At 41.8% G+C, this 13,480-nt stretch overlaps 1 protein-coding gene across 7 annotated transcripts in view; it reads left to right on the top strand.

Annotated features, from left to right (window-relative positions):
* Nucleotides 1–13,480, top strand: part of Osbpl9 (oxysterol binding protein like 9) — a 105,101-nt gene that overhangs the window by 87,990 nt on the left and 3,631 nt on the right. For all 7 annotated transcript variants that reach the window (XM_090334857.1, XM_090334855.1, XM_090334854.1 and 4 more), the window contains 9 exons: nucleotides 1,174–1,333; nucleotides 3,505–3,617; nucleotides 3,706–3,824; nucleotides 5,171–5,256; nucleotides 8,622–8,793; nucleotides 10,427–10,511; nucleotides 11,556–11,666; nucleotides 12,449–12,512; nucleotides 12,763–12,903. In XM_090334857.1, the coding sequence (XP_090190983.1) occupies nucleotides 1,174–1,333; nucleotides 3,505–3,617; nucleotides 3,706–3,824; nucleotides 5,171–5,256; nucleotides 8,622–8,793; nucleotides 10,427–10,511; nucleotides 11,556–11,666; nucleotides 12,449–12,512; nucleotides 12,763–12,903 (1,051 nt within the window). The remainder of the gene's footprint in view (nucleotides 1–1,173; nucleotides 1,334–3,504; nucleotides 3,618–3,705; nucleotides 3,825–5,170; nucleotides 5,257–8,621; nucleotides 8,794–10,426; nucleotides 10,512–11,555; nucleotides 11,667–12,448; nucleotides 12,513–12,762; nucleotides 12,904–13,480) is intronic.

Genomic DNA, 13,480 nt, shown 5'->3' with positions numbered 1-13,480 from the left:
CAGTAAAGGTATTAATGTTGTATTGATGGCTTATTTATGTATTTATTAAGACAATACTGGAATCCGAACCTCAGGCCCTTCCACTCACGTAGATTTTTTTCACTCAAGCTGGAGCTCTTACCCCTAGAGCCACACCTCCAAACTGGCATTTTGCTGGATTTTTTTTTTTTTTTTTGCTGGATTATTGAGGATAAGAATCTTTCATTTCTCTTTCTGGGCTGACTTCAAACTGTCTCTGCTTCATGAGTAGCTATGATTACAGGTGGTGCCTGGCAATTAATGTAATATTTAACAACATGGATGGAAGATGCCTTCTGAATTTTGAAAGAAAAAAATAAACCAGTAAGAAATTTTTCACTTGATGCTCTTGGGAAAATGCCAATGAGCAAATGGATAATGAAGTTGAAGTCTTATACTTACTGACACTTACATGTAACTAATTACTAACAGAGAACAAAACAGGAACAAGGATTCATGTTATTTGCTCCTATAAATTTCAGTTCTTATAATCGTGTTTCATATGAGCACATATATATATACTTGTTTAAGTATATATTTACAGTATAAATGTTTTATATTAAATATTGAACACATCATGTATATTCAATATATACTTATATATTATATACAACAAGAAAAAAGGGACAAGAAATCATATATTTGCTCTCATAAAGAAATATCAATTCTGTTTGAGAGTGTGGCCTAGTGGTAGAATGCTTGCTTAGCATGCACAAAGCCTTAGGTCTTGCTGTTTTCTATTTGCCTTTTCACTGGCTCTAGATATGTAGGTTTATAGTCTAAAAGTCTTGGATTTTCTTTGGTATTGGAATCTGTTGCAGGATTTCTAGTACCAAAATACGCTTAATTAAAAGAGCCCCCTTCCTAATATGAATGATTAATTTTAAGTTATGGAATGGAGATATGAGGGTTGTTTGTGTGAGAGGCTAGGAAGATTCACAGGGGTTGTACCTCATTGATAGGGTATTTGCCTGGCAAGTGTGAAGCTCCACAGTTCAATCCATAGTACTACAAAGACGACCAAGAACACATGAATGTAAAACAGAAAGCTATGTCTCTATTCTATAACATGAGTTAACAGTTTTTTAACCAAATTTCACAAAGGTGTGCTTTGTCTTCATCTCCCCAATGACCAATAACTTTTAAACCTTGTAGGCAGTGGACATTCACCACCCAGTAGCAGTCTAACTTCTCCAAGCCATGTCAACTTGTCTCCAAACACAGTCCCAGAGTTCTCTTACTCTAGCAGTGAGGATGAATTCTATGATGCCGATGAATTCCACCAAAGTAGCTCATCCCCAAAGCGCCTGATAGAGTGAGTATATGAGTAAATGACTTCTGATTTCTTAATGTTATTTGATTTAGAAATTGCTGTTAGTGATGGATTTGCCTTACAACTGTTGAAGAACAGGTGGCTTTTTCATTTGCTCAATAGCAAAGTCAGTTCTATGAGTATATTTTACTCTTGACTTAATCTAAACGACATAAAGAGCACCAGCTGTGATAATGTGTCAGTAAATTAGAGCAACCCTTGATATTTCTGTAGCAACACCGACATCACAAATTGAAAATGACTGATACTTATTTTTGTAAGTCATATAAAATAAACATATAGTCAGATACCATACTCTGTGGAAAGACCATGTAGAAGTTAGTGAAATCATTGTCTCTGCTCTCAAATAACTTAGGCTGTTGTGAAGAACTAACAGTCATGTATAAACCACGAGAATGAGTATGTTGTCAGTGCATTTGGACTGCTGCTTAACTAGGTAGCAGAAATACAACTAGATAGAAGTTCAGTTCTCATGGTCCTGGGTATCTAGACTGGCAGAGTTGGTATGTAGTTGAGGGTTAAGTAGCGGTCCGGTCACTTTCTGGTTAAGTAGATTAGTGCCTTCTTGCTGTATTCTCTATGGTGAAAGAACTCTCTGGAATTTCTTGAATAAAGGTATCCCTGCAAAGACCTCTCCTAATGCTACACACTGGAAATTAAGTTTCAGCATGTGAATCTGGGGAGTAGATCGGTATTCAGACCATAGCATATCAGCACAGAAAACCATGGGACATTTTGAAGTCTTGAGAAATCCAAAGAGTGTTTGCAGTGGAGAGAGAGGATGTCATCTGCAGTATGATGAGAGAAGGGATGGCTCAGGGGAATGCCTCCACATAAGAGGAGCCTGTTAACAAGGCCTGGAGACGTGGGGTGCTTGGCTTCTTTGGGGAGTTGTAAGTGCTCCATTGATTTAAACTAAGTATAGTGAGTATTTAAGAAAAAGAGAAGGGGGTAGGAAGGAGAGAGAGAGAAAAGGGGGTGGGGGAGGGGGGTAGGAGAGGGAGGGAAGTTGATAAGGACCAGGACTGAATCTTTAAGCCTTACAAAAATAGTGAGCAGGCCAGGAGCAAAGCCTAGTGGCAGAGTGTTCACCTAGCATGCACAAAGCTCTGGGTTCAATTCTTTAGTACCACATACACAGAAAAAGCCGGAAGTGGCACCGTGGCTCAAGTGGCAGAGTCCTGGCCTTGAGCAAAAAGTGTCCAAGGATACTGCCCAGGCCCTGAGTTCAAGCTCAAGACCCAGGACTGGCACCCCCCCCCCCCAAAAAAAAAAAAGTGAGCATTTTCCTCTGAAAAATGGTAGTGGCTGGTTTTGTTTGCCTATCAAAAATTATGTAAAATTAGATGCAGAGAATTTGATTACAGGGCCAGGTGTGGTGGATTACAACTCTAATCCTAGCTACTCAGGAGGCTGAGATCTAAGGGTTTAGGTTAAAGCCAGCGAGCACTAAGCACTAAAGACCTTAAAGAGGTGAGACTCTTATCTCCAATTAATCTCTAGAAAATGAGAAGTGGGACTGTGGCTCCAGGGGTAGGGTCGTAGCCTTGAGCTACCACCTGAGTTATCGAGCTCAGGGACAATGACCCAGAGGTAGGGCAGTAGCCTAGAGCTAAGTTCAAGTCCCATGATCCACAAAAAAGAAAAGAAAATACTTGATTTCTTAGTTTAACACAATAAGCCATGCCTTAATCCCAGCCTCTTAGAGGACAAAAATTAGATCACAGTTTAAGGTCAGTCTGCCAAAAAGTTGATGAGTCACCCGCATCTCATCAACTCATCAAGCCAGGTGTAGTGATGCACATTTATATCCCAAAGGAGGCAGAGATAGGTCCATCCAGGAGCAAGAACACCGAAAGAGAGTATAAGATTCTTGAGTTCAAGCCCTGGCCAAAAAGAAGGGAGTAGTGGGGTGAGATAATGAAGAAAAGGAGGAAAGAGAGATCGAGCAAAAAGAAAGATGCTCATCATACAGGCTCAAAACCTGTAAACACAAGAGCTATCGCATATGTCACCAACTGTTTCTGTTACCTATCAGTTTTATTTATTCTGTTATTTATCAGTTTTAATTAGATTTATAGATTACCTTAATATATTGCTACAAATTAATAGTGATTTTACTCAGCTTAAAAAGGTGTTTGTTTGTTTGTAAGTTCTTCGGGATCTGCCTCCGTCTTGACCCACAGCAGCTCGGGAAATAGCCTAAAGCGCCCGGACACCACAGAGTCACTCAACTCCTCCATGTCCAATGGAACAAGTGATGCTGGTAAGGGGCCGTGGAGAATCTTTCCCTCCTTACCAGCATTTCAGCAGCGCCATTTTCAACCCATTTAGAATGCTGTGTTCTGTTTTAGACCTTTTTGACTCACATGATGACCGGGACGACGACGGGGAGGCAGGGTCCGTGGAGGAGCACAAGAGCGTCATCATGCACCTCCTGTCCCAGGTCCGGCTCGGCATGGACCTCACCAAGGTAAGCCCTGCACCCGGCCCCCGTCCACGTTCTGCTGCGCAAAGCTTGATGCCAGCCATTGTGTGGTGAGTGGACTTGGAAAAATAGGGCATAGTCTCTTTATACTTGGATCTCCTGATAGGTGTGTATGTGTGTGTGTGTGTGTGTGTGTGTAGATGAGTAAGCTGAAAATGGTTATAGATGGATTAAATAAATGAAACTAGATCAAGATTTGAATTTTATTTGTAATAAGTGATAAATGGTATTTGGCTTGGCCAACTAGTTTGGGAAAAGCCTAAAGCAGTGTTGTGTACACAGAATCCAGATGAGCAGCCTGTAGTCAGAGGACCTGTGTGTATATCCTACCTCTGCTAGTCAAACTGGCTGACTCTGAGCAGATTTGTCCTCTTTGATCACATGCAGAATGGGCAGCAGCCTGCCTCAGTGGGTTGTTATAAGAATTGGAAGAGTTAATTAATGTAAAATTGTATGATACCTATTAGGTCACGCATTGACTGTGAATTTTAGTCTCAAGCTCTCCAAAGAATGCCTGGCTGGTATAGGAGAGAGATGGGTAGTATCTTTGTATACGTCTCTTTCACTTCTTACCAGAAAACTCCATAGTAGCTGTTATAAGAAGAAACTAAACTCAGAGAAGTTAATAACAGTATAACTGGATTTCAGAGTCAGATCCAATTATGAATCCTACATTTATAATGAACAGTGAGAACATGTCTTCTTGTATCTGTTCTTTGTTTTTCTCTACTATAAAATAATTCCTTTATCATATGGCTGTTATTCAACTTCATAAAATAGTGTGCTCACAAAGGCTTGATAGGTGATAGGAAGAATTGCTCTGGGTTGTCAATATGCATAGGGAGAAAAGGAATTTGAAAAGAGGAAGTAACATTCAAACATCCAGATCTCCCTTTCTATTTTTCATCTGCTGGGTAGTCAGTAGGCATTTCTGAACTGTTTTGAACCAGAACAGTTTGGGAAATGATTGTATAAGAAGGTACCTAGCCAGGCGCAGTAGCTCACGCCTGTAATCCTGACTACTCAGGAGGCTAAGATCTGATAATCGAGGTTCAAAGCCATCCCAGGTACTTAGGTTTGTGAGACTCTTATTACCCACCAGAAAACTGGAAGTGGTGCTGTGGCTCAAGTGGGAGAGCACTAGCTTTGAGCTGGAGAGCTCAGGGACGGCTAGAGTTGAAGCCCCACGACAGAACGACCAAAAAAAAACCTAGGAAATGTTTGACTTTTAAAAGACTTAAAGTACTTTTTAGTAGCTCTCCCATCTGTTTCATCAGTTGATCAGTCACAGAATTACAGCCTCAAAACCATCAAATGTATATGTTTTTCAGGTAGTTCTCCCAACATTTATTCTTGAAAGAAGATCTCTTTTAGAAATGTATGCCGACTTTTTTGCGCATCCGGACCTGTTTGTGAGGTATTTAACTAAGTTAATTACTGCTTAGTAACTACCTACCTTTGCAAAGTAGATAGATTCTTACCTTTTAAACATTTCTAGTGTTATAAAAGCCATAGTGAAAGTTGTATTGATATGGAATGCCTGTTTCCTTAGGTTTTATGGTGGTCATGTTGTTAGGCAACCTAGTTTACCATTTTAAAAAACTTCCTTTTTTTTTTTTTGCCAGTCCTGGGCTTGAGCTCAGGGCCTGAGCACTGTCCTTGGACTTTCTCAAGGCTAGAGCTCTACCACTTGAGCCACAGCACCACTTTCAGCTTTTTTCTATGTATGTGGTACCAAGGAATCGAACCCAGGTCTTCGTGCATGCTAGGAAAGCACTCTACCGCTTGGCCAAACTCTTGGCCCTAAAAAACGTTCTTTAAAATCCATTAAGGGTGGCTAATACTGGCCTGGCCCAGTGGCTCACGCCTATAATCCTAGCTACAAAGGAGGCTGAGATCTGAGGATCACAGTTCAAAGCCAGCCCGGGCACTAATGACTGTGAGACTCTTATCTCCAATGAATCACCAGAAAATGAAATGCTGTGGCTCAAGGGGTAGGGCAGTAGCCTTGAGCTGAAGCTCTTAGGGACAATGTCCAGGCCCAGGTACAAGTCCCATAACTGACAAAATAAAAAGGTGGCTAATATTTGTAGGGTCAAGGCTAAGAGTTGTTTGGTAATTACTATTATTTTTTGTACTAAATCTTGATTACATTCTCTTAACTGAATTCAGCAAGCCCTTTCTAAAACACCTGTTGTCATGTATTTTGCTATGGACTGATGATAATTCTAACACTTGTAATATTAGCCATATATATAAGGGGAAAAAGTAAGGTAAAGGTGGCATTGCTTTACAAAAGGGAGCATTCCCACTCCCTCTCATTGGCAGCAGAAAAAAAAATTCTTGTAATAGATTCCTGTCTTATCTCTTATTTCTATTTATATAACTTAGCCTTATACCATAGTTCACTGAAACCACATAAATCACAAAGGTTGCACAGGGTATATGCATACTGGTTAACACTGACATATATGTCATTCTTGATAAAGATTTAAGAGAACCACATAGCTGGTTCAAAAAGGAAGAAATTCAATGAATCTGGCATGTTGAAACTAACATGATCTCAGGACAAAGCCGGCCAGGACAGATAAAATTCAAGAGGTTCATATTGCTAGCCTTGAGGGAAAAAGTTAAACAAGAGTGCTGGGCCCTGAGTTCAAGGCCCAAGAACTGGCACGTGCGCACACACACACACACACACACACACATACACACTAAGAGGGAGTGCTTTGTTGGGTAGCATGCAAGGAAAAATGGAAAATATCTGTTGCTCATCAGATACACATTTGAAATTTAAAGTAGTTTGTATTTGTGAGGGTCTAAACCTTGTGGTCCCTAGTAGGCCACTTAAAAAAATGAAAAGTAAAATGAATTCGGGCCCTACTAACTCATGCCTGTAATTGTCGCTATGCAGGAGGCTGAGATCTGAGAATTACAGTTCAAAGCCAGCCTGGACAGGAAAGTCCAGGAGACTGTTATCTCTTAATAAAAACCAAAAAGCTGCACGTGGAGCTGTGGCTCAAGTGGTAGAGCACTGGTGTTGAGCACAAAAGTTCAGAGACAGTGCTCAGGTCCTGAGTTTAAGCCCCAGGATCACCACCACCAATAAATAAATAAATGAATGAATGAATGAATGTAAAAAAGTACAACTGAGAAGCCAATGATATGGAATACTTAAACTGTCTGATTCATTCCCTAAAAGATAATAATGAAACGAGGAGCGGAGCATTTAGAAAATGTATTAAGCCCACCAAATAAAAAAATTACACCAAATGTAAGTAGAATACATCCTCTATTTAAGAGAACAAAAGGGTCAAACTGCATTAAAAAAAATAAGATGGCATCCATGTACTATTTTAAAGGAAAAAACTTTAATAAAAGACACTGCTGGCTAAGGAGGAAGGACAGGCACAGGTGAGGCACCCCATGTGCATGAGCCCTGGGTTCAATTACAGGACTGCAGTGAAGACCAAAAGGTGAAGAGAGAAAGAGAAAGACAGACCATGAAGGAACCCAAGAATACCAAAGGTGGCATATCTATTAGCATTTAGACACAGAAGACTTTCACAAAGTCATCAGAGGCAAGAAGAGTTATTTTGTAATAAAAAAATGAATTTACGAAGAATTGTAATACTCACAAAATGTGTATGAATGTGTAAACACAGCTTCAACATACCTGTAAAAATTGATGAGGCTAGATAGACCCTTAATAGAACTGATTATTCTGCTTCCTAAGAAAAATCAGTGAGATTATAGAAGATCCAGACCTTGACCCAACTGACCTTTCTAAATACTACCAAAAATTGTACAGCACATCACCTTTATAAGAATACATAAACGTATTCACAAGGATAGACCATATACTGAGAGGCTTTAACCAGTTTAATTGCAGTCACTCACAATGTATTTTTTTTTTTTTGCCAGTCCTGGTGTCCTTGGGCTTTCTTCAAGGCTAGCACTCTACCACTTGAGCCACTGCTTCACTTGTGGCTTTTCTATGTATATGGTACCAAGGAATCAAACCTGGGTCTTCGTGCATGCCAGGCAAGCACTCTACCACGAGGCCAAACTCTCGGCCCTTCACAATGTGTTTTCTGACTACAAAAATTAGTTTGAAATTGATGACACAAGCTGGGCATCTGTGGCTCACTCCTGTAATCCTGGCTACTCAGGAGGCTGAGATCTAAGGATCAAAGTTTAAAGCTAGCTCGGGAAGACAAATTGAAGACTTATCTCTGGTTAACTTGCAAAACTCCAAAATTGAGATGTGACTGGAGTGATAAAACTGAGTTCAAGCCTCAGCACCCATTCATGCATGTACATACTCGCATGTGTACACACGTACACACACACGTGCACACACACACGAACAAAAGAGAAGGAAAAGTATTGATAACACATATTAGTAAATCCCGTCGGTACGGAAATAGTACTTAAAGTTCTGGAAAAAGGTAAAACTAACCTATGACACCACTAGTATTATTTACCTCAAGGAGAGGTAGTGCTTGCTTCAAAAGGGGAAGCGGGAAGCTTTGGGAATAATGAAAATCTTCTGGGTCCTGATTGAGTGATGACTAAGTAAATGGATATGAACATTTGCTAAATTGTAACAAAACACTGAAATTAGTTTAATTATGTACAGTATACCTCAATTTGAAGTTTAAATCTCCATACACGGTCTTATCCGCCAGTGGCTCAGGATGCACCATGCTGAGAGATGCTGCATCAGCTTGCATGCCACCAGTAAAGCGCATCCGTACAGTTGGCCTCTCTCTCTTCCAGCATCAGTGGCCAGCAGGACCCGAGGGATCGAATGGTGCAGGTTGTGAAGTGGTACCTCTCTGCCTTTCACGCAGGAAGGAGAGGGTCAGTCGCCAAAAAGCCATACAATCCCATTTTGGGTGAAATCTTTCAGTGTCATTGGACATTACCAAATGATAATGAAGAGAACACAGTAAGTTCTATGCTATGATCATTTTAATTAAGTTGTATTCTGATTCAAGACTTCTTTAGGGGAAGATAATGATGAAAAGATATTCACCAGAACTGGAGGTATGGCTCAAGTGGCGGGGCACCAGCTGTGAGAGGAAGAGTACAGCAGGAGTGTAGGGCTCCAAGTTCAGGCCCCAGTTCCAGTACACAGATGTGTGCACACACACGCACGCAGAGTGTTGTTAGAGTGTGTTTTGAAAATAGTGAGATGGAGAAAGAAAGGAATGAGGTGGGAATAGAGATTGAGAAGTCGGGCCACACAGAGCCTTGTATACTGTAATTATAATTTTTTTTATTTTTTATTTTTTTATTGTAATTAGTAAAAGGGTTACATGATATTTGCCAGATAGAAGGTGCATTAATTCATGTACATTGATACCCTTTCACATGTCTTGGTTGTAATTATAATTTTTTTTTGATGGGTCATGGGGCTTGAACTCTAGGCCTGGGCGCTATTGCTGAGCTCTTCTACCACCCTACCACTTGAGCCACAGCACCACTTCCAGGATTTCATTTTTGTTGTGGAAAGATCATCATAATGGCCAGTTAGCAGTGGCTCATGCCTGTAATCCTAGCTTCTTGGTAGGCTGAGATCTGAAGATTGCAGGACAAAGCCAATCTGGGCAGACGAATCCAAAAGACTGTCTCCAGTTAACCAGTAACAGGTTAGAACTGGAGTCGTGGCTCAGTGGTAGAAAACTGATAGATGAGAACACAAGCCCTAAGTTCAGTCTCCAATATTGGCGCGCACACACACATCATTGTAATGGTTTTGTGAAAAATGCATTTAGGAGCAAGGAGACATAAAGGAGTCATAAAAAAGCTGGAATAAGAGAGCTGGTTCCGGCTTGAGTTGCAAGGGTAGAAGGGGGCCGGGGTTGAGGGAGTCGGGGTGGAGGGAGCTGAGGGAAAGGAAACCCTTGGAGTGTGTGCTTCAGTGCTTGCTGTGTCATTTACTGACAAGAATAAGATTGGACTTGAGGAGGGAGAAGTCAAGAATGCTAATTTGAAATTCGTGACTGATGAGTCTGTTAGCCATGCAAATAGAGTTGTCAGTTTAGAGTCTGAGAATGTGCACTTTGAGAAGTTAGAGCTGAAGATGGACCTCCAGCGTTTATGGTGATAGCACCAGAAATTCCTAGATTTGTCTGAATGTTGAAGATTTGTTTGACAGGCTAAACTCTAGAGGTTAGTGTGACAGCAGTGAGCAGCAAATATATGTTAGAATGACGCTTAGAAATGGAAATGAAAAATCTCCTCACCCATAGCACATGGCCCATAATAAGCCTTTAGTAAATGTCACTTTCCATAGCTTTCTCATTCCAAGTAACCTATTACATGTTGTCCTTGCTAAAGATATAATCTGATCTTGTTTATTTGGCAGATATAAACTGCCTGGCAGATATAAAGTGCCTGTTCTGTGCCAGTCCTGGCCCTGAGTTAGGCACATGAGACTTTAAGAACATCTAAGTGTCATAAAAGAAACACTCATGGGATGTTTGTTTGTACTGGAGGGAGCAGAGACCCTAGTTATCCAATTCTGCATTGTCATTTGTTACCACAGCCAAAGGAAATAATGTTTTCTTTTCTTGCAGGAGCTAGTTTCAGAAGGACCGGTCCCCTGGGTTTCCAAAAACAGTGTGACGTTCGTGGCTGAGCAGGTCTCCCATCACCCACCCAGTAAGCTCAGAATCCTTCTCCAGCATCCACCAGTCAGCCATCTTGCCAAAGGGTTATTAAGTGCTCCTCCTTAGCTCCTCCCTTGTGTGGTTCTGGTTCACTCCATCATCCCTGTTCTCTCAACTCTTACCTGCTCTTTGCATAAGTTTCAGAGACTCTCTTTACACTTTGTTATATAAAAGGAAGGGATTTGGGCGGGCTGAGAGTTTGGCCTAGTGGTGGAGTGCTTTCATGAAGACCTGGGTTCAATTCCTTGGTACCACATACATAGAAAAGCTGGAAGTGGTGCTGTGGTTCAAGTGGTAGAGCTCTAGCCTTGAGAAAGCACATGGACAGTGCTCAGGCCCTGAGTTCAAGCCCAGGACTGGCAAAAAAAAAAAAAAAGGCGGGAGGGGGGGGATTTGAGTAAGCAGTATTACTCAGTGCAGTAGCATTCATAGCGACTTTGAGTTAGCTTGTGTGATTGGCGTGTAATTGTTTTTCACAGTTCCTGAACACAGTGGAAAGGACACATATTCTCAGCTTGAGCTCAGGGCTTGAGCACCGTCCTTGGGCTTTCTCAAGGCTACTGTTCTACCACTTGCGCCACAGCACCACTTCCGGCTTTTTTCTATGTATGTGGTACTGAGGAATTGAACCTTGGTCTTTGTGCATACTAGGCAAGCACTCTTACCACTAGGCCAAACTCCAGGCCCTCAGCATCTTTTTATTCATTGTGGTATTAGGCCCACAGGGGCATCCTTACCAGGGAAAGAGATGCCCCTACAAGTTGGCCTCCACCTCGTGTCAGGGTTGAATGCTTGTTCTCACTGGGGAAAAGGTATAGAAGGCAAGTACGTACCTCAAGGCTCAACTTGAAGCTGTTCTATTAGGGGTGAATGGTTTTCCTATGGAGCCAGATTTGTGTTGTTTTAGCTTACTTTATTTATACAGAAAGGATTTGATAAATTTCCACAAGTTTACAATAGGCCGTAGAACCCGTTTCTTTTGGATATATAACTAAAGATCTCCAATGCATTCATGAAAAAAACACTTTCTATCCAGTTTCAGCCTTTTATGCTGAGTGTTTCAACAAGAAGATACAATTCAATGCTCATATCTGGACTAAATCAAAATTCCTTGGGATGTCAATTGGGGTACACAACATAGGACAAGGTAAGCCTGTGGGCATTACATTAACTATAATGGTTTTTTTTGTTTTTTGTGGGTCATGGGGCTTGAACTCTGGGCCTGGGTACTGTCCCTGAGATCTTCAGCTTAAGGCTACCACCCTACCCCTAGGGCTAGGCGTTGTCCCTGAGCTCTTTGGCTATGGCCCTACCCTTGTGCCACAACCCCTCTTGCCATTTTCTAATGATTCACTGGAGATAAGAGCGTCTTAGCTTTGTAGGCTTTGTAGTGCCCCGCTGGCTTTACCTCAGTCCTCAGGTCTCAGCCTCCTTAGTGGCAAGGATTACAGGTGGGAGCTGCCACATACAGCTGTTTTTTTATTGTCTCTTTGTTGTTGTTGTTGGCTGTGGGACTTGCCCTCAGGGCCTGGTTCCTCTCCCAGAGCTGTTTAACTCGAGGCTCTACCACTTTCAGCCACAGCAGCCACTGCTGGCCTTCTCGTGGGTAGCTGGAGATGAGAGTCTCACTGACTTTCCTGCCTGGCTGGCTTTGGACTCCAATCCTCAGATCTCAGCCTCCTAAGTAACTAATTAGCACCACCAGTGCCCGACTGAATTACAGTGCCAATACAACGATCCTAATATGTACTAGAGACTTGGAAGGAAAATGGCCTCCAGAAAGGCAGGCTGGATACCATGGTTTGTGCTTTCTAGGAGAGTTGCAATGTGGTACAGAACAGGGCATCCATAAACTGAATGGAGTACCCATCAAACAAAGCCCTGTGGCCACTGGGCACTCACCAGAGATTCTAACTCTTCTCTCCTCAGGCTGTGTCTCATGCCTGGACTATGACGAACATTACATTCTCACATTTCCCAACGGTTATGGAAGGCAAGTAGACTTGGGTCCATTTCCTTTGATCAGCAGCAGACCCTGCAGTTCTTAAATCATGCTCTTCTCCCTCTTCCTGTCAGCCTTACCCAAGAATTGTTTTAATTTTATTGTGAAGTTTATTGTACAGAGGAGTTACTGTTACATAAGTAAGGTATTGCGTACATTTCTTGTTGAACATTGTTACCCCCTCTCTCGTTTTTCTCCTGCTTTCCCTCCCTCCCTTACCCGAAAATTTTTGATTTTGCAGGTCTATCCTTACAGTGCCCTGGGTGGAACTGGGAGGAGAATGCAGTATTAATTGTTCCAAAACAGGCTATAGTGCAAATATCGTTTTCCACACTAAACCTTTCTATGGAGGAAAGAAGCACAGAATTACTGCTGAGATTTTGTAGGTATTTTGTTTTCTGCCTCAGTGCTCTTCTACTTTTCTAAAATACTTTTCCTTTTCCCCTTAAACTTGACAGAAACTGTCCATTTTAGTAGTTTTATCTTTGGAACTTGTTTCCTGTATTAAAAGAAGACCTCAACAATCCGAAGCCATGGATGGAATGTTCCTTTCTGGGAGCTTGATGATAGTGGGAACTAGGTGTCCCCAGGTGCCTTCCTCACACAGATCCCGGATCATGGACTTCTTGACAGGCTGGACTGTGAGCAAGTTCTTGCTGTAGCCTTTTATGGCCTCCACTAAATTATCTCCCAGGTCTTCACAATGCTTCCCACCCATGTCTTTGCTGGGTAAAAAGAGAAACCATCACAAGAGGCAGGCAGTTATTTGGCTTGGCTCCAGGAAAGGTAGCTGTTTTAATAGGCAATTGATGGGTTCTCAGGGCCAACCTGACAGAGCATCTACAGTGTTAGGACAGTTTTTCTCTGCCCAGAAGGGAGTGATGTCTAGATGGAAGGTGCATGACTGATTCACAGGTTTTCTAAGGAAATGGTTTAAGAAGGATAACATTCAGCATTCA

The sequence above is a fragment of the Megascapheus bottae genome, chromosome 6 (assembly GCF_031878675.1).
Source record: "Megascapheus bottae isolate mThoBot1 chromosome 6, mThoBot2.hap1, whole genome shotgun sequence".
Classification (NCBI taxonomy): domain Eukaryota; kingdom Metazoa; phylum Chordata; class Mammalia; order Rodentia; family Geomyidae; genus Megascapheus; species Megascapheus bottae.
This window is presented reverse-complemented; position numbering and strand designations above follow the sequence as displayed.